The sequence below is a fragment of the Rhineura floridana genome, chromosome 18 (assembly GCF_030035675.1).
Source record: "Rhineura floridana isolate rRhiFlo1 chromosome 18, rRhiFlo1.hap2, whole genome shotgun sequence".
Taxonomy (NCBI): Eukaryota; Metazoa; Chordata; class Lepidosauria; order Squamata; family Rhineuridae; genus Rhineura; species Rhineura floridana.
Window position 1 is genome coordinate 8,237,567 of NC_084497.1, and position 25,702 is coordinate 8,263,268.

Below are 25,702 nucleotides of genomic sequence, written 5' to 3' on the forward strand. Positions count from 1 at the left end.
TCTTCTCGATCGTCCCAGAGTGCAGGACACGGAATAATGGGCTCAAGTTGCAGGAAGACAGATTTCGACTGGACATCAGGAAAAACTTCCTGTTAGAGCCATACGACAATGGAACCAATGACCTAGAGAGGTGCAAGGATCAAATTTTGGGGAGCTTTGGTTTCCTTCATCTACACAATCCAAACACCAATTTAAGCTGGTAATCTGCTAGCTCGTGTCGGGAACAGGCATGTCCCTCTTTGGAACTGGGTGGCCACTTTGGTCACGGGTGACAAGGCCAACAGGAGCTTTGCTGTGGGGTGGTGAGCCGTTTAGCCTGTAACCATCTCCCCAACTTTTTCCTCTCAAGGAGGACTAGCAAGTTTTTAAAACCACACACCCACAAGTATATGAGAGCTGAGATTATCAGAATTTTCAAGGTGGATGGCGTACCTCTGTCTTGACTGCCATCTCTTCTGTTTCACCTTCCTAGTGTGTTCTAAGATCATGTCCACAACAGTTCAGATGTTGTGTAGTGATGAAGTCTAATCTGGAAATCCCCGACTCCAGGTTTAGCTCACTCGCTGGCTTTAAACTACTGAATCTCCAACATTGTCTATCACAACGTCTCTACCTTCTTTCAAAGAAACTATTGCGTATGTCACCCACTGTATCCTCACAACAGCCCTGTGAGGTAGGGCAGGCTAATAGCATTCAGCCCAAGCTCCTGCGGTGAGCTTTATGGCTAAGTGAAGATTTCCTGGAGACTCCTCAAAGCTTTCTCATCAAGCTTAGGTAAAAAGTTGCTATAATTTAGGCTTAAACAGAGAAAGAAGGTTTGTTTTTTTAAGAGGGGCAAGAAAATCAACATATGCATAACAAAGGCATCTGGACATCTCACTGAGAAAGTAAAATTTTTGTTTTAATGTACAGAAATATTAAAATGAGCCACTCAAGACAATAGTTCAGCAGGAAATGGGAAGGTTAGGGGCGTTACAGAGGAAAACAAGACTTTGGATGGAAGCGGGGAAAACATTTTTCACTGCTAAACACAACTAAAGCCACCCTCCGTCACAGGTGCGTTTTTCCCCCCATGTTTGTCCTTAAAACTCTGTTCTTCCAGCTGATGTTGGGATTCCAGGCTCTTCTCATCCCTGACCATTGGCCTTGCTGGCTAGAGCCCAGCAACACCTGGAGAGCCACAGGTTGCCCAGCCCTGCTGTAAGAGGCAGTCCCCTTTCTCAGGAGGGAGCAGTACCAGATGCCGCTACTCAGATCAGGGCTAGGGCACTTGCTCTCCGTGTGTTGCTGGGCTCCATCTCCCACCCTCACCTCTGGCCATCTGATGCGAGCTGGACTCCAACATCCGCTGAAGGGCTGCGGTTTTAAGTAAGTTTTCAAAATGCCCCTCTCAATTTCACAGCATTTATTGAAAAAAAACGACAACATTCAGCTGCCAGACCCAAAAGCTGGGCAGAGAAAATGCAGAGCAAGGATGCAAGAATGTGCCATGTTGTTAGGGAGGAGGGAGATTTCTGCAACAACAGGCAGGAACTGTCCCAGGGTAAGTGGGGAGGAGTGTGTCGCTGCAGAACTCGGCTGGAGATTTGCCTCTACCAAGAACCTGCTACAGCCTCCCTGCCTGTAAGTGCAACGCGGAACAAGAGTCCGGGCCCTGCGCTCAGAAGAACAGAGAGAGGGAGGATCTTGCTTCCCAACATTGTAAGAAGCATAGAAAAGCTTCAGTGCAGAGGGCTGCCAGCAAGGCACGACAAAACTGTCAAATGATAGCAGAACACCCAAGGGAGGTAGTAATATCACTGCTCCAGCTGCTGTGCTAATCCAGCATTTTTTCCAAATGCCTACTAGCTAAATTACATTCATGTTCAGGGAATCAAGATGAAAGGCGTACTTGAAAAGGTTACCTTATAGCAACCTTTGGTCCTGTTGCTGAATGACAACTCCCATCAGCCCCAACAAGCATGGCCAATGGCCAGGAATGATAGGAGTTGTCATTCAGCAACATCAGGAGGGCCAAAGGTTCCCCATCCCTGCCTTATACAGTAGGTAAGGAGTTATTCCCCCACCCGGCAAGAATTGCTGAGCCAGGAGGAGCCTCGTGACTGGGAGTGGTGACTTGGTACAGAGATGCAGCCTCCATTGAAGGCAGCTTGTTCCACTGCTGGAGTGATTCAACGTTCCAACCCTTGTACCCTTTACAGGGCAGTGGGTAGCCACCCACCCCTGTGGGAAGGAAGGTTGACCAGCTAGCCATGCAGAAATCTCAGCCCACTAGCTGGGAGCAACCCAGTTTGCCTGTTGTAAAATTGCTGTACTTGTTGCTATGCAAAATTGATGTTTTAAGAGGTTTTTTTTAAAAAAAAATCAGGCTTCCAGGTGGCTCAACCCCCCCACCCTTCCTTCAGTTTCATGAGCGCCCCTGTCAATGCACGTAAGCACACAAGGTGGAAATGTAATTCTGGCTAACCGATTCTTAAAGAAACGATAGTCCCTGTCATCACATCGTCTCCACCTTCATTTTAACCCCCACGGAAGCCGTGAAAGTGAAGATGAAGATAGATGGCTGTTGTGTTCTGACAAAAGATTCCTTTCAACAAAACTGAGGGGGACGCTATAAAGATCCTCCCATTGAGTTCGTTAATGCAAGTCAGTTGGTCGTTGTTTCGGGGGTGCAGAACCCTGATCGGGAAGCGTGGGGGCTTTGGTAGACCTCCGCAGGAGGTGGTGCTGAGGAGAGATGCCAGCCCGGATCCACCCCCACAATCATTCGCGGTCACAGTTTCCGGGCGCACAACTGGAAGCGGGCTTCTTCCGAGATGCCGTACTGTTCCAAGGGGTCCTGCAGCCAAACGAGAGGATGGGGCTTGAGCACCTAGAGTCTGCAAACGCTGCCTACGATTGCCTGGGGAAGTGGCCGTAGCTCAGAGACAACTGCTTTGCGTGCAGAAGGTCCCAGGCTCAATCCCCAATGGCATCTCCAGGTAGGGCTAGGAATGTCCCCCGCCTGAACCCCTGGAGAGCTGCTGCCAGTCAGTGTAGACAACAATGGCTAGACAGCCCAATGGTTTATTTTATTTGTTTACTGCATTTATATACCGCCTCATAGCCAAAGCTCTGGAGAAGAGAAGACTGAGGGGAGAGATGATAGCACTCTTCAAGTACATGAAAGGTTGTCACATAGAGGAGGGCCGGGATCTCAGTCGTCCCAGAGTGCAGGACACGGAATAATGGGCTCAAGTTGCAGGAAGCCAGATTTCGACTGGACATCAGGAAAAACTTCCTGTTAGAGCCATACGACAATGGAACCAATTACTAGAGAGGTAGTGGGCTCTCTGACAGTGGAGGCCTTCAAGAGGCAGCTGGACAGCCATCTGTCGGGAATGCTTTGATTTGGATTCCTGCATTGAGCAGGGGGTTGGACTTGATGGCCTTGTAGGCCCCTTCCAACTCTACTATTCCATGATTCTGTCTGGGCAGTTTACAACAATTAGATGGTTTCACTTGGCATGCAGTTTCTTACGTTCCTAAACAGTCTGCTGTGGTTTCTTACGTGTTTTTTTTTAAGAAAATAAAAAGTACAGTCCAGAGGTGCAGACTGTCCATTATTCCCAGCCTACACAGCATGGAGTCTGCAAGTTCTTAATCCCAGTCAATACTTGCTAGTACTGGGGCATATGGAGCAGACCCCCTCCATACACACCCCTGTTCTGTCTCACCTTTCCAGTCATTTTCTGGATCTCGTTCCGATAGAAGATCAAGCTGCTTCTCATGAACTCGTAACTGTGGGTGGACGGAGAAGAGATTCGCTAAGCACAGGGGGGGGGGGGACAGAATCAGCCACAGGACATGGCTGGATTTCTCATGGACAACTGCTCAGAAAGGGGACCCTCGGGATCCCCCAGAAACGGCTGCCTGCCCAAACAGCCCGAGTGCGAACAGCTCCTCTTGCACCTGATGCTTCTGGGACCTGCAGCTCGTTCTCAGGGCCGATAAGCAAAAAAGGTGGGAGACTCTTCAAGGCTGTATCTCAGGGATGGGGAACCTCTGGGCTGGTGGCCAAATACGCCCCCCTGGCCTCTCCATCTGGCCGCTGGGACTTTCCTCAGGCCAAACCCCTCGCCAGCCCTGCTCTGCACCCGCCTCGAGCGTCTTTGCTCGGCTGCAATGCGTCCCTGAACGTTGATGCCGCCTCTGCCTTGCCCAAGATAGAGAGGGATGCGCATGAGCATGCGGAGAATCTGGCCTGCTGTACAAAGGCCAGAGTCACATTTGCTGCTCTGCCCACCTTGGCCACTGGCCCCGGCCAACACTAGCATGTGGCCCCCGGAAGGGAAGGCGGCCCTCGGGCTGCAAAAAGGTCCAATGCTTCTGCCCTACCTGTTGCCAGGATTCAGTTAGAATGGCTCCTGCTGTGGTAGGTTTTCTAGACGCTGTGCGAGGATCACAACACGCGCGCCGCCCCCTCGAAGTGGACCCAAAAGGAGGGACAGAGGGGACCCCCAAACTCCCCCCAACGGCCAGGTCTCACCTGGCCCTTTGAAGCACCTCCACCCACTCATGACACTGGTCTTCTGAATCGCATTCAAAGAAATACTTCCTCTCTGGTTCTTCAAGGAAACCTGGGAACACAATGCAACAACAACAAACCCACAAACAACGTCATCGATTGTTATTAGTAACTATTAATAATTCAACTTGCTAGTTGCTTGTCAAGGAAAAAAAGGGGGGTCTTCAAGTGACTTAACATTTTTAAGAGCAAAAGTTGACAATATCTAGCTCGGTGGGAGGGCCCCTGCTTTGCAGGCAGGATCAATCCCTGTTGTCCCTAAAATCCCAGAAATCCCAGAGTGCTGCTGCCAGTCAGTGTAGACAATGCTGAGCTAGATGATACACTGGCGTATCTTTATTCAACACCCTGAGGACCAGAACCTCACTTTTTAGGGGAAGGGCCATGAGTCAGTGGCAGAGCCCCTGCTTTGCATGCAGAAGTTCCCAGGCTCAACCCCCAGGATCTCCAGACACGGCTGGGAGAGACACCTGCCTGAAACCTTGGAGAGCTCCTGCCAGTCAGTGCAGGCAATACTGAGCTAGATGGACCTATGGTCTGAATCAGAACAACATTTCTACGTCCCTCTCCCTTAAAATCTGTTTCTCTGGTCAGAGAGTGTGGGCATTTCCCTTTTTCACCAAAGGGCGATTTTGCTCAGGCACCCCCCTCCACCCCCAAGAGATATAGCGCGAGCCTTGGGGGACAACCTCTTTCTAACAGTGACTGCCGGCTAGATGATAAGGTGTTCCATACGCTGCTGTTATCTAAGGCCAAGCAGAAAGCCGCGAGAGGACAGGGAACGGGCTGGCGGGGCAAGCAGCTTCCAACGGCTGTTTTTGCATAGGAAGAGAAACATTTGAGATCTCAGCCCCGCAGACGTGTGTCAGCACCGCTGGGAAGGCCTGTGGAGCTTGGCGGTAGAACACCTGCTTTGCATGCAGAAGGTCCTCAGTTCAATCTTCTGCATCTCCAATTTAAAGGAAAGACTCCCCCTGCAGAGCCAGTCAAGGTAGGCAGCCCTGAGCAAGATGGGCCAACGTTCGAACTCGGCATAAGTCCGCTCCCTCGGTTCCAATTTAAATCAGCCTTTTTTCCCCCTGAGCCATGAGGACTGGAACCTTAACTTTTTTTTTTAAATGAGAAAGCTTGTAACTCAGCGACAGAGTACCTGCTTTGCAGGCGCAAAGTCTCAGGTTCATTCCCTGGTATCTCCAGCTAGAAAAGACCCCTGCCTGAAACCCTGGACAGCCGCTGCCAGTCAGTGCAGATGATACTTAGCTAGATGGACCAATGGCCTGACTCAATAACGGCAGCTTCCTGTGTTCACGAGGAATGTGTACCAAAAAGAGAGGTGCTTGTACGGTTAGAATAACCAAGAAAAGTGCCTTAAGAACATCAGAAGAATCCGTCTGCCAGATTGGACCACAGGCCCATCTAAGGCCAGCACCACAGTGGCCAATGGGATGCCTCTGGGAAGCCCACAGGTGGGGCAGGAAGGTGACAGCCCTCTCCCAAGCACTGCTTCGCCGAGCAACCAATATTCACTGGTAGACTGCTTCGCAATGTGGAGGTTCTACTGGCCCTTTATGGCCACTGGCCTCCCTGCGATGGAATGGAGTTCAAAGTCCGCTCCCTCTCAATCCTGTCCTGCTAAAGTGGCTGCAGACGCCCCAGAAAAAGCCATCTGTGAAGGGAAATCCCCTTGTCCCCCTCCCCAAATATCCCCAAAGCCCTTCCCCCCCCCGATGAACTCACTAATGGAAAACATGGTTTCTTCCTCTTTGCTGATCCTGCAGTGTTCCAGCAGCAAAGCACCAATTGGCTGGCGAGAGAGAGAGAGAGAGAAATGATTCATTGCTTTCTACACCTGAGATTTTTAAATCATTATTTCAGTCTGGCATCCTCCCCATTCATTTTTTTTAATTTGGATCAACAGCTGCTTGATTTTTTTCTTTAAATGGAGTTGTAACCAACTCAGTTCTACTTACAGTAGACCCACTGAGATCAATGACCCAGGGTTAGTCATGCCCATTAACTTCAATGGATCCACTCTGAGTAGGAGTAGAGTTGGATGTAACGTACGGTGAAGAGGGTAATCAGTTTCTTACATAAATTCTTTAAAAGTTTTTATACACACACACACACACACACAGAGTTGTTTGCAGAAAGGTTGGGGATCCTCCAGATGTCAGCTGGACCCCCAATTTCGGTAGTGGCTGGCCACTATGAGAACAGGCTGGTGGCCTAAATGCCCCCCCTTGGCCTGAAATTAAATCTATTAGACTTTTTAATAATAGTTGTTTATATCAGATGCTGCCTTCTTGTCACCCTCAGCAACTTGCACGAGGTGATCATCCCTGAATACTAGGCACTCAAACAGCCTTATCACCATCAATTCAATTTATTACCGGCCCTTCAGCACCAGGCCCCCAGGGTGGGTTTACAGCCATTTAAAATTCAATATTAAAAACAGTTAAAACAAATCACCATCACAGAAAAAAGGTGTCTCCTGAAAACACTGAAAAATATAAAATCCTTTCCACCAAAGTTACTAGCCCTCAGCAGGAATTCCCTAGGGCTGATAAGTAATAATTACCTCAGCCTCATCTGTTCGGAAGTAGAAGAGAAAGTTGACGACCAGCTTCACCAAGCGCTTCTTCAGGGCTGTGGAGAAATACAAAACAGAGTTCTTTGACTGCTGGGAGGCACACAGGGAGGCTCATGGGGTAGAGCAACCGCAATCCTGGGGCAGGAGCTCCCCCCTGAATCATCCCTGAGATAGCTTAGTTCCGCGTGGTGGAAGAAGGCACCCACAAACTCAGATGTCCCCTTTAAGCCATCATGATTTTTGCTCCTTCACTGCCAAAGTGGGATAGTGGTTACAGTGTTGGATTAGGACCACCTCGGTTCAAATCCCCCACTCTGCCATGAAGCTGACTGGGCAATGTCGGGCAAGTCTCTCTCTCTCTCTCTCTCTCTGCCTAACTTACCTCACAGGGTTGTTGTGAGGATAAACAGCAGCAGCAGGAGAACCGTGCGTGCCAAACTAAACTTCCTGGGCTAAGAATGCGGCAGGAATGCTCTAACAAAATTAATGTTATGACATGCAGCGCTCCACTCAACCAACTAACAAACACTTACAAATAATTACTAAGAAATAATTACTAAATAATTGAAATGGAAATGGTCTGCCTTCAAGTCGATCCAGATTTATGGCGACCCTATGAAGAGGGTTTTCATGGTGTTCAGAGGGGGTTTCCCATGGCCTTCCCCTGAGGCTGAGAGGCAGTGACTGGCCCAAGGTCACCCAGTGAGCTTCATGGCTGTGTGGGGATTCGAACCCTGGTCTCTGGCTCTCACAAAATAATTACTGAATAATAATTACTAAACAATTACTAAATGGTTATTACAAATAATAATTAAAAGTTGTGGCAGGGACCTGTCATGCCTGTTCTTTTGAAAGCGCTAACTAAATGAAGCCTACGCAAGTTCCTAGTCCTCAGCTGTCATACCATTGGCCTTTTTGGCCTGCAAGCCTCTTGAGTCGGGGAGGGGGGCGAGGGTCGTACCCAACCTTAGCCCTACTCAGAGGAGACCCACTGAAAATAATATACAGTCCTAACTTGGGCCCATAAATTTCAGTGGGCTTCCTCCAAGCATGAATGAACTAGATTCAACCCAGAGCACTCTCCTCTCCGGCCTGAATTAACGTTCTAAACAAAACAAACAGAATCAAAAGGAACGCCCAGTCAAGTTACTAGTCTTCAGTGAGGGCAGAACAAAAGCCATCCTCGTGGCAAGGAAGGGATTCGGAGTTCTGCTCCCCTGGAGAATGCTGACGCCACTAGAGCCTCCCCCTCCTTCTGGCAACGCGGGCGTGACGTCACGCGGCCCGTCGCGTGACGTCAAGCAGCGTTTAAAACCCGCGACGAGGCGCCGTGACGTCACCGCCGCCCTCTTCTTCCTTACCGCTCCCTTTCTTGGGCGCCCGCATGAGTATCTCGGCCGCCTTCTCGGCCGGCTGCCGGGAGAGCGACAGCAGCTCCCGCTCGTTGTACCGCATCGCCAGAGCCTCTCACCCCGCCCTTCTGGCCTCTCCGCTCTATGGTTCCTTCCCTCCCACTATCATCCAAACGCCGGAAGCGCCTCGCCTCCACTTCCGGCCTCGGCGCCGCACTTCCGGTTACCCATCCCGTTATTGCCTATGGTCGCGCTTTCTTCCTAGAGGGGCCACAAGCGTCTTCCCACTCTCCGTCGCGTGAAGAGGAAGCGTCCTGGCAACGCCCACAAATCACTTCCGGGTGGCGGCAGTGAGTTTACCCCGGAAGTGGATGCTTTGTAGCGCGGAGGGCCTGTTTTTCGCTGGCTTGAGAAGAAGAATAGAAGGAGATAAAACGGAAGCCGAGAGGCGGCAGCTGTTGGTAGGTGGGGGAACAGGGGGCCGCTGACGTTAATGAACCCAAGTTAGTCATGTCCGTTCAGGTTCAATGGGTATACTCGAAATATAAGTATCAAATTGTACAGTGTATTTTTTAAAAAAATGAGGACTAGAAACTTGCAGTGTTTTATCTTTTTTTTAAATAAAAAAGAGACCTTGGGTTGTCTCCAGTGTTAGTCCTACTCAGCAGACCCATCGAAAGGAATGGGCTCATATAACCAACTTTGGTCCATTTCTCTCACTGGGTTGCCCTGAGCAGGCCTAAAGCTGCAATCCGGTACATAATTCCTTGGGAGTAAATCCCATCAGACACAATGGAGTTTACTTCTCAGTAGGCATGTATTGGATTGCAGCCTCATTCTGGGTGTGATCTCTTTGTTTAAGGTTCCTGACTTGCCTCTCCAGTGGGGTTCCTGGAATACCCTGGAACTTGTTTGTTTTAACAATAGGAGAACATCCGAAGAGCCCCAAAGCCGGATCAGGCCACAGGTGTATGTAGCCCAGCGTCCTGTCCTTACGGTGGCCACGAGATGCGCCGAAGGGACGTCTGCAAGCAGGACCCGAGTAAATCAGCTCTCTTCCCGCCTGCCATTCCCTGCCACTGGCATTTGAGACAAACTGCCTCCAATGGTGGAGAGAGAGCATAGCCACCATGGCTGGTAGCTGTTGCTCCATGAATTTGTCTGATCCTGTTTTAAAGCTGCCCATAAGAAGGGCCTGGCTGCTGGATCCTGTTCTCATAGTGTCCAACCAGATGCCGCAAAGGGAAGCCAGCAAGCAGGATCTGAGCAACCCTTCCCACTTGTGATTCCCAGCAAGTGGTATTAAGGCGGGAGATCTCTTCATAGCCTTATTGCCCTTCTTTTGGGCCCAGATTATTATTTGAGAAGCAGAACACTGGAGCAAATCGGGAAGATGGTAAATTGCACCACTTTTCTGTAGTTCATTATGATTTCAGTAGCCAAATTCTCCTTGTTCAGGAATCTGTTGAGTCGCTTTGATTCTGGATTTCAAACCAGCTGCAGGCAGCGAAGAGGCTGTCTCCCCAGTTTCTCTCTTTTTTTTTGCTTTTTGCTTTTATGCCCTGCTAGTTCCTATGCAAGTGAATTTCGAACAGCTACTAATTAAAATCAAACTTCTTTGGAGCTAAGGAGTTATTTTCTGCCCTGCTTTAACCCCTAGCCTTTTCTCCTGGGTCGTTTTGAAGCACAAGATCGTCAGCCATGGATTTCCAGCACCGCCCGGGAGGGAAAACCGGGAGTGGCGGCGTTGCCTCTGCCTCAGAGAGTAACAGAGATCGCAGGGAGAGGCTGCGGCAGCTGGCCTTGGAAACTATCGATATCAACAAGGTGGGTTTCTCATTTGTGGTGAATAAGGTAGGACAAGTAGTCTACAATGGAGGCAGGGATGTGCTAGAATTCTTCCCAATTCAGATTTGGTACCGAATTTTTCATTAGAATCATAGAATAGTAGAGTTGGAAGGGGTCTAATAAGGCCATCTAGTCCAGCTCCCTGCTCAATGCAGAAATCCAGGTTAAAGCATCCCCAACAGGTGGCTGTCCAGCTGCCTCTTGAAGGCCTCCAGTGATGGAGAGCCCACCACCTCCTGAGGTCATTGGTTCCATTGTCATACTGCTGTAATGGTTAGGACGTTTTCCTGATGTTCAGTCGAAATCTGGCTTCCTGTCACTTGAATTCACTTATTCTCTATCGTTGCGGATTGGATTTTTATGTAGCTATTTTCTGCAGCTGTTTTCAAAAATGGATTTTTTTTAAAAAGTCCATCTCTAAAATATCAATGTTAATAATTTAATCAATATTTCCTTTCATTTATCCATATATTTCTTTTCAAAATGTTGATAGTTCCTTTACAATTATTGTATTAATAATATCTTTTTGCGAGGGGGAAAAAACAGATTAGTAAAAGGAGCAGCTAGTGGACAAAAAATTTGAATTGATACCAGCCTGTTAGAGACCCAGTGTGTGGTGTGGTTAAGGTGCTGGACTACGACCTGGGAGACCAGGGTTCGAATCCCCACACAGCCATGAAGCTCACTGGGTGACCTTGGGCCAGTCCGTGCCTCTTAGCCTCAGAGGGAGGCAATGGTGAACCACTTCTGAATACCACTTACCATGAAAACCCTATTCGTAGGGTCGCCATAAGTTGGGATTGACTTGAAGGCAGTCCATTTACATTTCACTGGCCTGTTAGGTCAATTGAACATTTTTGAACCAGCACTGGCCAACTGCCCCATCCTCAAATGGACGGACTATTTTTTGGGAGTAAGGCAAGGTTGCTATTTGATATATTACTAGGGGCAAGCTGGCAGCTTAGCGGTAGAGTAGGGGAGTGGGGAACCTTTTTCAGCCCATTCTTTTCGGGGCATGCCAGGGGTGAGCAGAGCAATGAATGTGAATTTTTCCTTTGTAAAGCAGGCTTAATTTCTACACGCCCTCCACACACAGCCCTCTCCATCCAGGCGAGCAAGAAGGATGGTCTGAGCTCAAGGTCACTTCCTTGCCGGGCACAAGTGTTGAGGGTGCAAAACAGGGCCAGGAAACGGTGTGGTTGAGGGGGGGGTGGCCTGTGGAGAGTTTTGAGGGCCAGTTAGAGAGGCCTGAAGGGCCTCATTTGGCCCATGAGCCTGTTCCATGCCCTTGTGGGAGAGCATATGTTTATTATCATTAAAAAATGTAAATGTACTGCCTTCAAGTCGATTACAACTTATGGCAACTCTATGAATAGGGTTTTCATGAGGCTGAGAGGCAGCGACTGTCCCAAGGTCACCCAGTGAACTTCATGGCTGTGTAGGGATTCGAACCCTGGTCTCCCAGCTCGTAGTCCAACACCTTTACCACTACACCACATCATTATTATCTATTAAAATGTATATCCTGCCCTTCCTCCCAGAAGAAGCCCAGAGCAATCTCCAAGCAGCAGGGCTTGGAAAGGCCTCCCACTTCCTGAACCTCTGGACAGTAGGTGCCATTCAGAGGGGTCCATGGACAAATAGTCAAATCTGGGAGAAAGCAGCTTCTCTTCCTTTCAAACTCAGGTCCCCAGCATGGCACCTATTTCATTTTTATAAAATGAACTGAGGTTGTTTTTTTGCATATGCGAGGAGGTTTCGTTGGGGTTGCCCGTTTGCTTGGGGGGAGGTTGTCTGTGTTTTTATCTGTTTTGCAGTACACAGGTGTTTGGCCTGTTGTGAAGTGGGTACCTTTGTGATGCCCACAGCAGTTTCTTTGATGTCCAAATGCAGCCCTGGACTCAGAAACTTTGGGGACCCGTGTTATAAATTATATACTTATCCCACCTTTCAGTTAGCCCGTTTGGAGTGAGAAATGAGATAAAACGGCACAAGCGTGCTTGTTTGCAACCAATTAATTCGTTGCTGACAAACAAGCTATATTGCAAGCAACAATAATTATTACTACAAATAAGTAGTAACAGCAGCAGCATTAGTAATTATAATTCATAATGCGTACTGTAAACATCTTGGCTATGTGCGTATGTCTGTATGGATGCATTGCAGAGAAAGGTGAACATTGAAACGTTTGACTGAATAGCATTATACTTATCTCTGTTAACGTCATTTGCTTATTGAAATATACAAACAGGCTGTGTTCTCTGTGCGCATGTAGGTAGATAAATGTTTAAATGTCCAAGGTGTGCGCCTTCTGCTTGCTCTAGACGGCCGGGCTTGAGTCTTACCGTAATTTTTTCCTCTTTTCTTTTCATTAGGATCCCTATTTCATGAAAAACCATTTGGGCTCCTACGAATGCAAGCTTTGTCTGACGTTGCACAACAACGAGGTGAGGGCTTTCTGCGTGTGCATGCGCCTCCACTTCCTGCTCTGTGTAGACCAGAGACGGAGAGCCTCCAGATGTTGCTGGATTGCAGCTCCCACCATCGTCCCTGACCATTGGTCATGCTGGCTGCTGGGAGTTGGAGCCCAACAATGGGGGGGGGCAGAGAGTCCCCATCCCTGATTCAGATAATATTGAGCAAGATGGGCCAACTATCCAACTCAGTGGAGGGCGGCTTCCAATGTTCCTAGTTAAACCAGACCTTCACTCAGAACCATGAGGACTGGGAGCTTCATTTGTGTTAAAAGGGAAGAACCACAGCTCAGTGGTTAGAGCATCTGCTTTGCATGCGGAAGGTCCCAGGTTGAATCCCTGGCATCTCCAGGTAGGGCTGGAAGGGACTCCCTGGAGAGATGCTGCCAGTCAGTGCAGACAATACAGAGCTAGATGGACCAACTGCCGGATTCAGTATAAGGCAGCTTCTTTAGTTTTTAAAATGTAAGGCAATGGGACCTATTGGATACGGCGTCATTATTTTTACGTTTTGATGATGTGGATGGTTTCCATCCTTATTCTCAGCACTGTAAGCTGCTTTTATTTAGATCCATGAGGACCTTACTTTGTAAATAGAGTACCAGCATTGCATGAAATGGTCCCCAGTTCAATCCCTGGGACCTCCAGGTGAGGCTGGGCGAAAAGACCCCCTGCCTGAAACCCTGGGAAGCTGCTGCCAGCCAGTGTAGGCCGCTGTTCTTCAACCTCGGGTCCCCAGATGTCCTTGGACTATAACTCCCATCATCCCCAGCCAGTTTAGCCACTGGTCAAGGGACCATGGGAGTGGTAGTTCAACGACATCTGGGGACCCAAAGTTGAAGAAAGCTAGCATTGACTTGGTATAAGGCACCTTCCTGTGCTCCTAAGTTAATCAGGTTCTATTTACATCAGAATTATGAGGACTAGAATCTTACTTTATTTTTAAGGCAAGGACCACATCTCAGTGGTAGCACGCAGAAGATCCCAGGTTCAGTCCCTGGCACCTCCAGGTAGGGCTGGCAAAATCTGACTGTCTGAAACTGTAGCCTAGAGAGCAACTACCAGTCTGGATAGATCGGGTAGCCAAAGCATTGCCCTCCAGATGGTGTTGGACTCCCATCAGCCGCAGCCAGCCTATCCAAGGATGATGGAAGTTCGAATCCAGCAACATTGGCGGCCTCTTTTGCAGTCAGTCCTGAACTGGACAGACTGAGAGTCTGATATTCGATGCGAGTTCTATGTTTCCTTCCCAGCCCTGCCTGTACTTTGCGCCAAAGTTCAGTTTGTAATTCTTTTAACCTTTCCTCCTTCCTTCCTGCAGGGAAGCTACTTGGCACACACCCAGGGGAAAAAGCATCAGACCAATTTGTAAGTTGTTAGCCATAAGCACGCCTCTTTTGTCCTCCCTGACGCTTTTAGAATGTTTAGATCAAGGATGGGGAGCATCTGTGGCCCTCCCAGATGTCGCTGGAATCCACCAGCCCCATGGATTGAATCCGTCCACGATGGGAGTTGGAATCCATCAGCCCCAGTCAGCACAGCTTATAGGCAAGGATGATGGGAGCTATAGTCTAGAGGGCCACAGCCATTCCCCACCCCTGATCTGAGAAGCAGCAGTTCCTTACTACATGCAAGAGACAGAAGAATGCCTCCGTTTAGAAGAGGCATTCCCTCCTGGGAGTGGGGAATGCCTCTTCTTGGAAACCTGTGGGGAAACCTGTATCCAGGTGTTCCAGGTTTGCTGGACTCCCTTCAGTCCAGGAGAAGGCCAGCTTGGCCTCTCATCAGGGCTGGTGGCAGTTGGAGTCCAGCACCATCTGGGAGGCCAATCATGGAATAGCAGAGTTGGAAGGGGCCTGTGAGGCCATTAAGTCCAACCCCCTGCTCAGTGTGCGGATCCAAGTTAAACCATCCCTGGTGTAGATTGTCTCCCTCTGCCCTCCAAAGGGCTTCTGTGTCAGTTGAGGGGGGGGGGGAGAAACTCCTACCAGCTTTTTCAAGCCAGCTGGAAGCCGTCCAAAAACTGGGTTGGCCACTGAGAGCGGAGCACTGGACTCAATGGGCCCCCGTCGGCCTGACCCAGCTGCGGCGGGGCTCCTCTGACAGGGAGCGTCTTGGCAAACTAGAAACAGGCCTGGCTCGGAGGTGATAAGGAAGCCGCTGTGCCCCTCTGTCAGCCTTGGGGCCGTCTAGAAAGTATCATTTTGACAGCCCTCCTTCAGGCGATAGCAAGCTGTCCTCGCATCACGTTGTCAGGGCTGGAGCGGGGAGCCGGCCTCCCCCGAAAGACAAGCGTTAGTCTGTGCCAGTCGGCCTTTGCAGCCAGAGACCGGTTCAGGCTGGTGTGGGGTGTGGAGAAAGGCAGGTTGGGGGAAGCGTTGCTCCCTCTCGGGCCGCATTAGTACTCCGGAGCTGTACGTTGGAAGATTCAGGACAGACTAAAGGAAGGACTTCCTCACACAACCCAGAGTTTATTTATTTATTTAATAATAATAATAACAATCTTTATTGTTACGGTCAGTGACCAGCATAAGGTAGTCAGATAAAATTGTTAAAACACAGTACTATAAAACAGAATTATAAAAGGCATAGTTATAAAATCCAATACAAAACAGAACAACCAAGAATTATTTCTTTTATTGAATTTATACACCGCCCCATAGCTGAAGCTCTCTGGGCGGTTTACAATAACTACAAACATTAAAAACAAATATACAAATTTAAAAGCACATCCTTTAAGACACAACTGAAAACAGAGTTAAGCCATGGAATTTGCTCCCACGGGGGGGCACTGATGGTCATTGCATTATTTTATTGATGTATGTAATTGCTACATTCGTGTTTTTGTAAGCCGCCTTGAGGGCCTTTTGGCCATAAGGCGGGGTATAAATTTAATAAATAAATAAATAATAAATAATAACCAACTTGGATGGCTTTGAAAGAGGATGAGACAAAGTCATGGAGGTGAAGGCAATCGGGCTACTAGCCACGACGGCTATGTTTTCCCTCCACTGTCAGAGGCAGCGTGCCTCTGCTTGCCAGTTGCTGGGAATCGCAAGCGAGGAGAGTTACTGTCGCGGACTTCCCATAACGGGCATCTGATTGGGCACTGTGAGGACAGGAGGGCTCAGTGGGGCCCCTTTTGGCCTGATCCAGCTGGGGTATGTTCTTACGACCTGAAGCGTGGGTGGATTCCTCTCCTGACCCCAGTAAAACTCAAAGGGTTCAGTCTTGGGTATATCTCCACTTAAAGCGAATGGCAGGGACCCGTGTAGCTGTCCAGATGCTATTGGCGTGCAGCACCCATCGCCCCTGACCATATTAGACACCAAGGATGGAGCTGATGGAGGAGCCCAGCAAGATCTGGAGGGCCCATGCAGGCGCCCCATCCCTCAGTTATTTTGGGTTGCAGGCGAGAGGGAAAGAGATCTCGGAGGCCCCCAGAGTCAGCAGTACTAGCCGAGATGGACCAACGGCCCGGCCTTTAAGTGTCTCTTTAGTTTTGCACCTGTCCAATTCTTCTTAGGGAGGGCTCATAGCTTGGGGATTCAGCACCCGTTTGCATGCAGAAGCCCCCAGCCCCTACCCTGGCGTCTCCAGCTGAGCACTCTCTGCCTGAGATCCTGGAGAGCTGCTGCCAGTCAGAGCGGGCAGTACTGGGCCAGATAAACAGAACAAGGATGGCTGGGTGTGAAGCGGCCTTGTACGATCCTCAGAGGGGCACGTAGCACGGTGGAAGAGCACTTGCTTGGCATGCAGATAGCAGAGATTGCCCTGTTAGGGCAAGCAGGGCGTTGCTCCACCAAACTCGCTGTGTCCTCAATCAATTCCCCACTTGCCTGCCTTCTTAGGTGGCGGCTCTGCCTTTTCCTGCCTTTCGCCCCACCAGTCCCGATGGGCACCAGCCATGACTGCAGAGGCAGAAGGTCCCAGGATCAATCCCCAGCGTAGCGACCAGTTCTAGTAGCGGGGCTGCGAAATATGCGCCCCAGGAGAACCAATCGGAGCCGACGGGCCATTTTAAGTCAGTTTCATATATGCAGCTAGCTCTGTGTGTGCTGTGCCAAACATACACACAGAGAAGGAGAACGTCTCTGGAGAATTCATCTGCGCAATTTGCACCCGGAGGCGAATTGGTGGCGGAAGCAGCCGTTAGCTTGGAACAGCTTAAAAAGGGAGTTTTAAGGCAAACTCATAGAGGAGGGGGAGGATTGCTCAGCTGACATGACCGCTAAATGGAACCTCCACATTCATGGGCAGGCTACCTCTGATGTCAGTTTGCTTGGCGGCAGAGGAGCGCTGTGGCTGGCCCGCTTGTGGGTTTCCCGGAGGATCTGGTTGGGTCGTGTGAGAAACCAGGGGGGAGGGAATGCCACACTCGACAGGCCGGCTCACTTGACCTGATCGTGCAAGGCTACTCTTAACTTTGATCTGCCACACCATCATCACAGTGAGTTCCAGGGGGTGCGGATGAAGACTTGGTGGCCTTCCTCGGGAGGTTTGTCATTATGGCAGGGAAAAAAAGCTTCAGCAGCAGAGAGCTTCCTGCAGAAATGCTACCCCTCCTCCTTGGGGCAATTTAACGACTATTTCCTTTTCTCCGTGTCATTGTTTTAGAGCTCGCCGAGCTGCAAAAGAGGCAAAGGAAGCCCCTGCCCAGCCCGCCCCTGAGAAGGTGAAGGTCGAGGTGAAGAAGTTTGTGAAAATTGGCCGGCCGGGTTACAAAGGTAGTGCTCTCTCTCAATTGGGCTGCCGGGGGACGCACAGCGGCCCCTCTGCAAGACTTTTCAGGTCACGGCCGGCCATAAATTTACGACACCATAAATCGGCCATGTGCATGCGAACTGCAACTCTGCGCTGGGCAGCCTGGATTCCACAAGCAGTTATGCAAATGGAGTTCATTTGCATGTTTTACGTCACTTTATTCTGGGTCACGGAAAGGGCGAGGGTCCCAGAAGCCTGTGAGGGCCTCGGCTGCCAGTCTGTCTTCTCTGATTTGAGCAGGCAGCAGGCACGCGTTCCCGAGTGCATCTCTGCACCACGAGGGCTAGTAGCTTGGGCCTCGGCTTTTAATGAATGCTGAGATTCTGGGGAAGCCGAATGTGCTGCCTCTGAGCTTCTGCCAGGTGGGGGTGCGGCAGGGACACGTGCAACCCCAGACACTGTTTATGGGGTTTATGAATTTAGTGCAGCCCCTTCACAAACTACCATGAGCTCACTGTCTCATGTGCCCTTCTTTTTATCTTTTCAGTGACCAAACAGAGGGATCCAGAGACATGCCAGCAGAGCCTCCTCTTCCAGGTAGGGTCTATATATTAATTACTTTGCAGTGGCTTAATGTGGCTGCAGTGAAATGGTCCCCTGTGTGACACAGAACAACTTCGCTGTTCTGAAACACAGCTTTCTATTGGGGCCTCAAAACGATTCCCTGTCCTGTCTTCAGTTGGCCCCTATCTAGTTTCAAAAGTCAGTGCATCCATCACCCGGTTGTTGCCAAACATGCAGGCAGGCTTCCACGGAAAAAGGTGGTCCTTTTGGGCAACTAGCCCCGGAAGAAGCTCTGTGACGGGAACAGAAAGGGGTCCTTGTAGGTCAAGGGCAGCCACTTTGAAAACATCTCTAGTCTGTCGCCGTTTCCCATAGATGCACAAGCAACTGACCCCTTTTCTTTCTGTGCCTGATCCTGACATGGGGCTTTCTATTAGGGGAGCCAATCCATAAATTCAGTAAACTAATGTAACTAACTTTAAGCTTAACGAATGGTGCAGATTGATTACCCGGAGATCGCCGAAAGCATCATGCCGAGGCATCGCTTTATGTCGGCGTACGAGCAAAGGATCGAGCCCCCCGATCGGCGCTGGCAGTACCTCCTGATGGCCGCCGAACCCTACGAGACCATTGCTTTCAAGGTGAAAATGGAAATGGGTTTTGCTCCTGGGATTTCGGCAGAACCAAAGGCGATGCCCTGTTTTGGCTTGGCTGGAGGAGAGGCAACCAGGGAGGCTGGGCTGTTTGTCAAGGGTAACAGATGAAGCGAGGTGTTCAGAGGCAAAATGGGAAACCCCAGGGACTTTCTCTGGCTTGGCAGTTAGCATTTGGATGCTGGGTTCGGACCCCGAAACTTGGTTTTTGAGAGCGAGGCATTGTCTTTTGACCTCTTCAGGGATAAATCGGTTGGTTGGATGACATTGGCACTGGATGCTTCTGCGTTTATTTCAGTCTTCCCCAGTCTGGAGGGTTCCAGATTGGGGAAGGCTGACTTAGTTGTTCATTATTTATTTATTGTATTTGTATACCGCCCCATAGCCGAAGCTCTCTGGGTGGTTTACAGTAACTAAAAACATTAAAAACAAATATACAAATTTGAAACACATCTTTTAAAAACAATTTGAAAACACATGCTAAAATGCCTGGGCGAAGAGATTTGGGGCTGTGCGTGTGTTCTTACGCTCTTATCCGCGGAATGTCCCGAATTTAAGTGTGGCATGTAAGTGGATGCCTGCCTGGTGCTACCAGATAACTTTCAAAAGGTCGGAAGCGGTCAGACACTGGTTGCTGCTGCGTGTCACATGCAGTCTCCGTCCCCCCCCCAAGCCTTTTGCCACAATAAAATCCGTTAGACTGCAATCCTAACCCCACTTACCTCGGCAGAAGCCCAATTGCATTCCACAGGGTTTACTTCTGAGTAGACGTGACTAGGGTTGCACTCTTCAGGATCATAGGAAGCTGATCCATCTAGCTCAGTATTGTCTACACTGACTGGCAGCGCCTCTCCGTGTTTCAGGCTGGAGACATTCCCAGCCTTACCTGGAGATGCCAAGGACTGAACCTGGTTCTCTACCATTGGGCAATTGTCCTTTTTCCTAAAGATAAAGCCAGATGTCAGTCCTCATAGCTATTGTTCTTTTCCTAAAGGTAAAGTAAGATTCCAGTCCTCATGATTCAGATTTAAACAGGAAGCTGCCACATACCCAGTCCGGCTGTTGGTCCTAGCTCGATACTGTCGCCACAGGCTGGCAGTGCCTCTCCAGAACTTTAGGTAGGGGACATTCTTGGCCATACCTGGAGATTCCAGGGACTGAACCTGGGGCCTCTTCTTCCTGCGGAGCAGATGATCTACCACTCATTTAGTCGTTACGGTTCTGCAGAACTGGGGCTTGCACTCTTCCCACATTTGAAAAGTCACGGGCTACCATTTGCTGAAGATCACCACTGGAGTTAGCAAAGGAGAACTCTGATGTCACCGCCAAGAGGCATATTTCTTTCCTGCCCGCCCACCCCTGTGGCTTGGTTGGAATTGACAACTTTCCTGACCTTGACAGATTAAAAAAGAGAGAGAGAGACTTCCTCTTTTTTTCTTGAGATTAGCCTTTCTGATAAACGGCCTCTAAGCAGCTGAACCATTCTCCTTGTGTGTCTCGCAAGGCTGCGGCTCTGGCCTTCAGTGTCCTGGCCAACCCTGTCGGAATCAGACTCGGGATCACTGACTTGCTTTTCTCCATTATTTTTAATGCGGAATTTAACTCTAGAGCGGTACATAGATGACTACAGGATACACATGTCTCTGGTACTCTACAAGACTGCTCAGGCGAAAACATTGTCACACCAATTTGGTGTGCCCCCTGAGACCATTTAAGTAGCCTCAGGACAGGCTCACTACTTGCACGGCAACTGTCCCCCAGATCAAGGCTGTTGCTGGCTGTACTCCTGATGTCTTCTCCGGTTAGAACCCCCTCCTGTTGCAGACCACTAGGTTCCCTCCCCAGATCCCAGTCATCCTCCTTCACATTCTGCCAGGAGTTTTCTGCAGGGCTCATGACATTTAGTGACTGCATAGACGACCTCTGGAACCCTGGAATGCATGCGTGGGCTTGTTACATGCAGTCGACATGGTTGCCCTGGGCAGAAACATATAGCAAAGTGGTTTGAAGACAAAAATGGATTTAAGAGGACGTAACCATCAAAATCCTCTAAGCCAGTGGCTTTTTGGGGGGGGGTCACAGACCCCCTTGAGAATCTGATGAAAGCTATGGGACACCCCCCCAATCAATCAATAAATGCCACATATTAGTTTTATTTTTTTATTTATACCTATTTTAATATGGAAATACACTGTCTTCAAGTCGATTCCGACTTATGGGCGATCCTATGAATAGGGTTTTCATGGTAAGCGATATTCAGAGGGGGTTTCCCATTGCCTCCCTGTCAGGCTGAGAGGCAGAGACTGGCCCAAGGTCACCAAGTGAGCTTCCTGGCTGGCTAGGTGGGGATTTGCAATATAATCACAATAATTCCAAGGGTTAGTTATAAATACAATGTTGATATCTAAGAAAAATACACCATCAGTGATATCAATACATAAATACAGATTTAATATCTAATAATCAGTCGCATCACATCAATTAATCATTAACTAGAATTAAATAACGCTGCATTCCTGGGAGAAAATATCTCAACAATAATCTTTCTCCAGTTCATTTATTCTTCATTTTATGCATTGGAATTTGATAGAGAGAGAGAGAGAGAGAGAGAGAGAGAGAGACCAGTTCACAGACCCCCTGAAACCCATCCATGGACCTCTGGTTAAGAGCCCCTGCTCTAAGCAGTGTACATAAAATATCAATTAAAATGACGGATAGAATAAAAAACAAGCTAATCTAAAAATTTTCGAAATACAATTAAAATTAGAGGTTTTTTTTAAAAAAGTAATTGGGTTGTGTCTATTGCTTATTTAATTTATTTATTATTTGATTTATATCCCGCCCTTCCTCCCAGCAGAAGCCCAAGGCGGCAAACAAAAGCACTAAAACACCTTAAAACATAATAAAAACAGACTTTGAAAATGAAAAAAATGGACTGCCTTCAATTCGATCCCGACTTACAGCGACCCTATGAATAGGGATTTCATGGTAAGCGGTATCCAGAGGGGGTTTCCCATTGCCTCCCTCTGAGGCTAGTCCTCCCCAGCTGAAGAGGGCCTGCTCAGCTTGCCACAGCTGCACAAGCCAGCCCCTTCCTGGTCTGCAACTGCCAGCTGGGGGGCATCTGGGCTCCTGGGGACTACGCAGCTTGCCCACGGCTGCACAGGTGGCAGGGCACATAACCCCTGAGCCACTCACCGTGGGGGTGATCTTGAGCTGGCCCTTGACACCCAGAGACACAAGCGGGGATTTGAACTCACAGTCTCTGGACTCCCAGCCAGGCTCTCCTCCCCACTGTGCTAGACCTGCTATACTTGGTGAGATGGACTTTAGAATACATTAAGACAAAACATCTTTAAAAACATTTTTTTCAAAAGCTTTCAAAACATCTTTTTAAAAAAGATTTGAAACATTTAAACAAAGAAAAAAGTTTAAAAACATTAAAAAGCAATTCCAACATAGGTGCAGACTGGGATAAGGTCTCAACTTAAAAGGCTTGTTGAAAGAGGAAGGTCTTCAATAGGCGTCAAAAAGATAACACCTGTCTAATATTTCAGTGGAGGGAATTCCACAGGGTTGGTGCCGCCACACTAAAGGTCTGTTTCCTATGTTGTGCACAACAGACCTCCTGATAAGATGGTCTCTGCAGAGTGCAGTCATTGACTGGGTATATAAGGGATAAGATGGTCTATCGTTAGCCTTACTTGGAGTAGACTAAAATGAAAGGTCATGACTAATTTATTTCAGTGGGTCTATCTTAGTAGGGCACAAGCCATACATTGTAAAACAAAATTGCATATTAAAATGTAAGACGTACGTTTGTGTAGGTTTGCTTAAACAAAAAGGTTTTTAGTAGGCATCGAAAACAGTACAGTGAAGTTGCCTGCGTAATGTCAACGGGCAGGGAGTTCCAAAGAGTAGGCGTTCCCACAATTCCTTACAAGCACTTGTAAGCACATATAACAAAATAGTATATATTTATATGCTATGTTTTTATCCTATCTTTCCTCCAAGGAGTTCAAGGTTTTTATCCTCACCACAACCCTGCAAGGTAGTTTAGGCTGAGACTCTGTGACTGGCCCCAAGGTCAAGCTTCATGGCTGAGTGGGGATTCGAACCCAGATCTCCTGGGTCCTAGTCCAGCACACTAACCACTACTCCATGCTGGCTTTTATGAGCTTACGGGTTGCATCCAACATTAATCATAGAATAGACTCACTGACATGACTAATTTATGTCCACAAATTTCAACTGGTCTGCTCTGAATAGAACTTAAAAAAATCTGGTTAGGCTTCATCTTGAATACTGCATCCAGTTCTGGTCTCAGCACTTCAAGAAGGATGCAGACAAACTGGAACAGGTTCAGAGGAGGGCAACGAGGATGATCAGGGGACTGGAAACAAAGCCCTATGAGAAGAGACTGAAAGAACTGGGCATGTTTAGCCTGGAAAAGAGAAGACAGAGGTGAGATAGGATAGCACTCTTTGTGTACTTGAAAGGTTGTCACACAGAGGAGGGCCGGGATCTCTTCTCGATCATCCCAGAGTGCAGGACACGGAATAATGGGCTCAAGTTGCAGGAAGCCAGATTTTGACTGGACATCAGGAAAAACTTCCTAACTGTTAGAGCCATACGACAATGGAACCAATTGCCTAGAGAGGTAGTGGGCTCTCTGACACCAGAGGCCTTCAAGAGGCAGCTGGACAGCCATCTGTCGGGGATGCTTTGATTTGGATCCCTGCATTGCGCAGGGGGTTGGACTGGATGGCCTTATAGGCCCTTCCAACTCTACTATGATCCTAAGATTCCTGATTTTTTTTATTATTCAAAATGTGTGATGTCTAAAAAGATCTTGTCAAAGGAGTTGGAAGCATAATTAATTAACAGTTGTCCCTAAAATATATTGGGAAGGATTTGATCCGCTGCGTTGGGTGGAATTTACAAACGGGTAGGGTCGTGCTCTAAACTCTTAGGGTTGGATCCAACTAAGAGTAGACCCACTGAAGTGAATGAACCTGAGTTAGTTGTGTCCATTAATTTCAATGGGCCGACTCTATGACTAATGTTAGATCCAGCCTTAAAGAGCAGGAGAGCCCTGCAGTGTTGGATCCAGCCAAAGGGGACCCATCTAGTCCAGCCTTCTGTACTTACAGTGGCCAACCAGGTGCCCCTTCTGGGAAGCCCCCAAGGAGGACCTGAGTGCAACAGCAACTCTCCCCAGCCACTGCTGTTCAGAGGCACGAGTGGAAATACTCCCGAGAGATGCCCCATGATTTTATTCCTGCTGCTGAATGATTGCTGACAGCCTTTGGCTCAGCAGCAGGCATTTGGGGCTTGGCATCCTTAGTAACGGCTTCCCTCATCGCCCCCCTCCGCAGGTGCCGAGCCGAGAAATCGACAAAGCCGAGGGCAAGTTCTGGACCCACTGGAACCGAGAAACGAAGCAGGTAAGTGGGGCTGGAGTTGGGGTTTGGCACCCATGAGTATCTGTGAGTGCCTGAAGCCACCAGCCATCAATGTCCGTTGCAGGCTGGGTGAGATGGATCTGACGAAGCAGGCAAGATCTTTACCCCACACACACACCGTGGGACAACAGGACACCGGCCTGTCAATCACCTGATGTCGCAATGACATCAGGTGACCTGCTCCACGCCTGACTTCCTATACGACAGCAGGTGGGCGTGGCTTGGCCAAAACGGCCAAATGAAGTGGCCTGGCAGGCCCGATTAGACTGGCTGTCTGGAGGCGCCACACTGCTGATCCGTAGCGACAGATTGGAAAAGTTAATTCTGTCAGTATAGCTCTTGCTCCTTTTGGTAGCAGTCCTTGTGGAGCATCCCAGGGAAGATTATTCAGGCCGAGGGAGAGGCGAGTTGCTCAGGCCTGAGGCTGGAACTCTTACCGGGGCGATCTTTAGGAAGGGAGGCTTCCCTGATGCTGGTTACAACGGTTGCTAGCCCAGCAGCCTTCAGGCTCGGATGGGGCCCTGTGGCCCTCCAGATGCTGTTGGGCTCCAGTCCCCAGCAGCCAGGGATGATGGGCATTGGGCATCCAGCGCCATTTGAAGGGACCCACATTCCTTCTCCCTCACCTATGAAGAAGCATTCCCTCTTGCACACAAGAGACAGAGGAATGCCTCTATTCAGAAGAGGCATTCCCGCCTGAGAGCAGGGAATGCCTCTTCTCCAGCCAGGGAAGCTGGTGGCGACCTCCAGCAATTGGATGGCCGGTGGGCCAGGAGTCCAGGGCCATCTGAAGGGCCACAGACCCCGATGAACCGGAGATGGTGGGGGTTCAACCGGGGAGCTTTACCTGCTGAGCTCCAGAGAAAACATTATGTAACCATCCCCGTTGAATGTCCGGCTGCTGTCCACTATGACCCAGTGGCTCTTCCTGCTGATGGTAACATTCTCCCTTCCCTCTCTCTCTTTCCCCCCCCTTCTAGTTCTTCCTTCAATTTCATTTCAAGATGGAGAAGCCCCCAGCTCCCCAAAGCATCCCCACCGGACCAGCGACCGTCAAGAGGCCCCCGCCACCGCCCCTCATGAACGGCCTGCCCCCCCGCCCCCCGCTCCCGGATTCCCTCCCCCCGCCTCCCCCTGGGGGGATGGGCATGCCCCCCATGCCTCCTCCTGCCGGCCCTGTCCCCATGCCCCCGGGGCCCCCTCAGCTCCCCCCTGCCCCCGGTGTCCCTCCCCCCGCTCCCATGCCCCCCATGCTGAGGCCCCCTCTCCCCACAGAAGGGCCCGGGAGCATCCCTCCGCCACCCCCCACCAGTTGAAAAAAGCTCTCCCGTTTCCCGGACTCTTCATCTTCCAGCACCGTTTTGCAACGCCTGTTTTGGGGCGTGTGTCTATTTTTTTATTTTTAAGCACACCCGTTTGGATTCTTGTCACTTCATTAAAAAAAGGACTTCCTTTTCTCTCTTTGTTCCTGTGCCCTTGAATTTC

At 49.4% G+C, this 25,702-nt stretch overlaps 2 protein-coding genes across 3 annotated transcripts; one reads left to right on the plus strand and one right to left on the minus strand.

The window, feature by feature from the left end:
• Nucleotides 1-880: 880 nt before the first annotated feature.
• PLEKHJ1 (pleckstrin homology domain containing J1) lies at nt 881-8,737 on the minus strand. Its single transcript, XM_061600521.1, has 6 exons — nt 8,519-8,737; nt 7,146-7,213; nt 6,305-6,371; nt 4,529-4,619; nt 3,717-3,780; nt 881-2,839 (listed from the first exon to the last, which is right to left on the minus strand). Exons 1-6 carry the CDS (start codon nt 8,610-8,612, stop codon nt 2,774-2,776), a joined length of 450 nt encoding a protein of 149 aa, XP_061456505.1. The 5' UTR covers nt 8,613-8,737; the 3' UTR covers nt 881-2,773.
• Nucleotides 8,738-8,767: 30 nt separating this feature from the next.
• SF3A2 (splicing factor 3a subunit 2) lies at nt 8,768-25,674 on the plus strand. Of its 2 annotated transcripts, none has more exons than XM_061600520.1 (9): nt 8,768-8,970; nt 10,195-10,336; nt 12,733-12,804; nt 14,153-14,199; nt 17,449-17,558; nt 18,083-18,132; nt 18,600-18,740; nt 24,131-24,199; nt 25,198-25,674. In XM_061600520.1, the coding sequence occupies exons 2-9, from the start codon at nt 10,211-10,213 to the stop codon at nt 25,531-25,533; spliced, it is 951 nt and encodes a 316-aa protein (XP_061456504.1). In that variant the 5' UTR covers nt 8,768-8,970; nt 10,195-10,210; the 3' UTR covers nt 25,534-25,674. The 2 variants fall into 2 exon arrangements, with proteins under 2 accessions (XP_061456504.1, XP_061456503.1); XM_061600519.1 differs by having other exon boundaries at nt 8,769-8,970; nt 10,170-10,336.
• Nucleotides 25,675-25,702: the final 28 nt, after the last annotated feature.

What these genes read in the sequence shown, in the direction of transcription:
- PLEKHJ1 (XM_061600521.1), bottom strand. Translation starts at nt 8,612, where the DNA reads ATGCGGTACAACGAGCGGGAGCTGCTGTCGCTCTCCCGGCAGCCGGCC. An exon ending in AGAAACCATGTTTTCCATTA is followed by an intron (nt 4,620 to 6,304) that starts GTGAGTTCATCG and finishes TTGTGTTCCCAG; the next exon opens with GTTTCCTTGAAGAACCAGAG. An exon ending in TCCAGAAAATGACTGGAAAG is followed by an intron (nt 2,840 to 3,716) that starts GTGAGACAGAAC and finishes GTTTGGCTGCAG; the next exon opens with GACCCCTTGGAACAGTACGG.
- SF3A2 (XM_061600520.1), top strand. Translation starts at nt 10,211, where the DNA reads ATGGATTTCCAGCACCGCCCGGGAGGGAAAACCGGGAGTGGCGGCGTT. An exon ending in AAACTATCGATATCAACAAG is followed by an intron (nt 10,337 to 12,732) that starts GTGGGTTTCTCA and finishes TCTTTTCATTAG; the next exon opens with GATCCCTATTTCATGAAAAA. An exon ending in ACGAGACCATTGCTTTCAAG is followed by an intron (nt 18,741 to 24,130) that starts GTGAAAATGGAA and finishes CCCCCTCCGCAG; the next exon opens with GTGCCGAGCCGAGAAATCGA.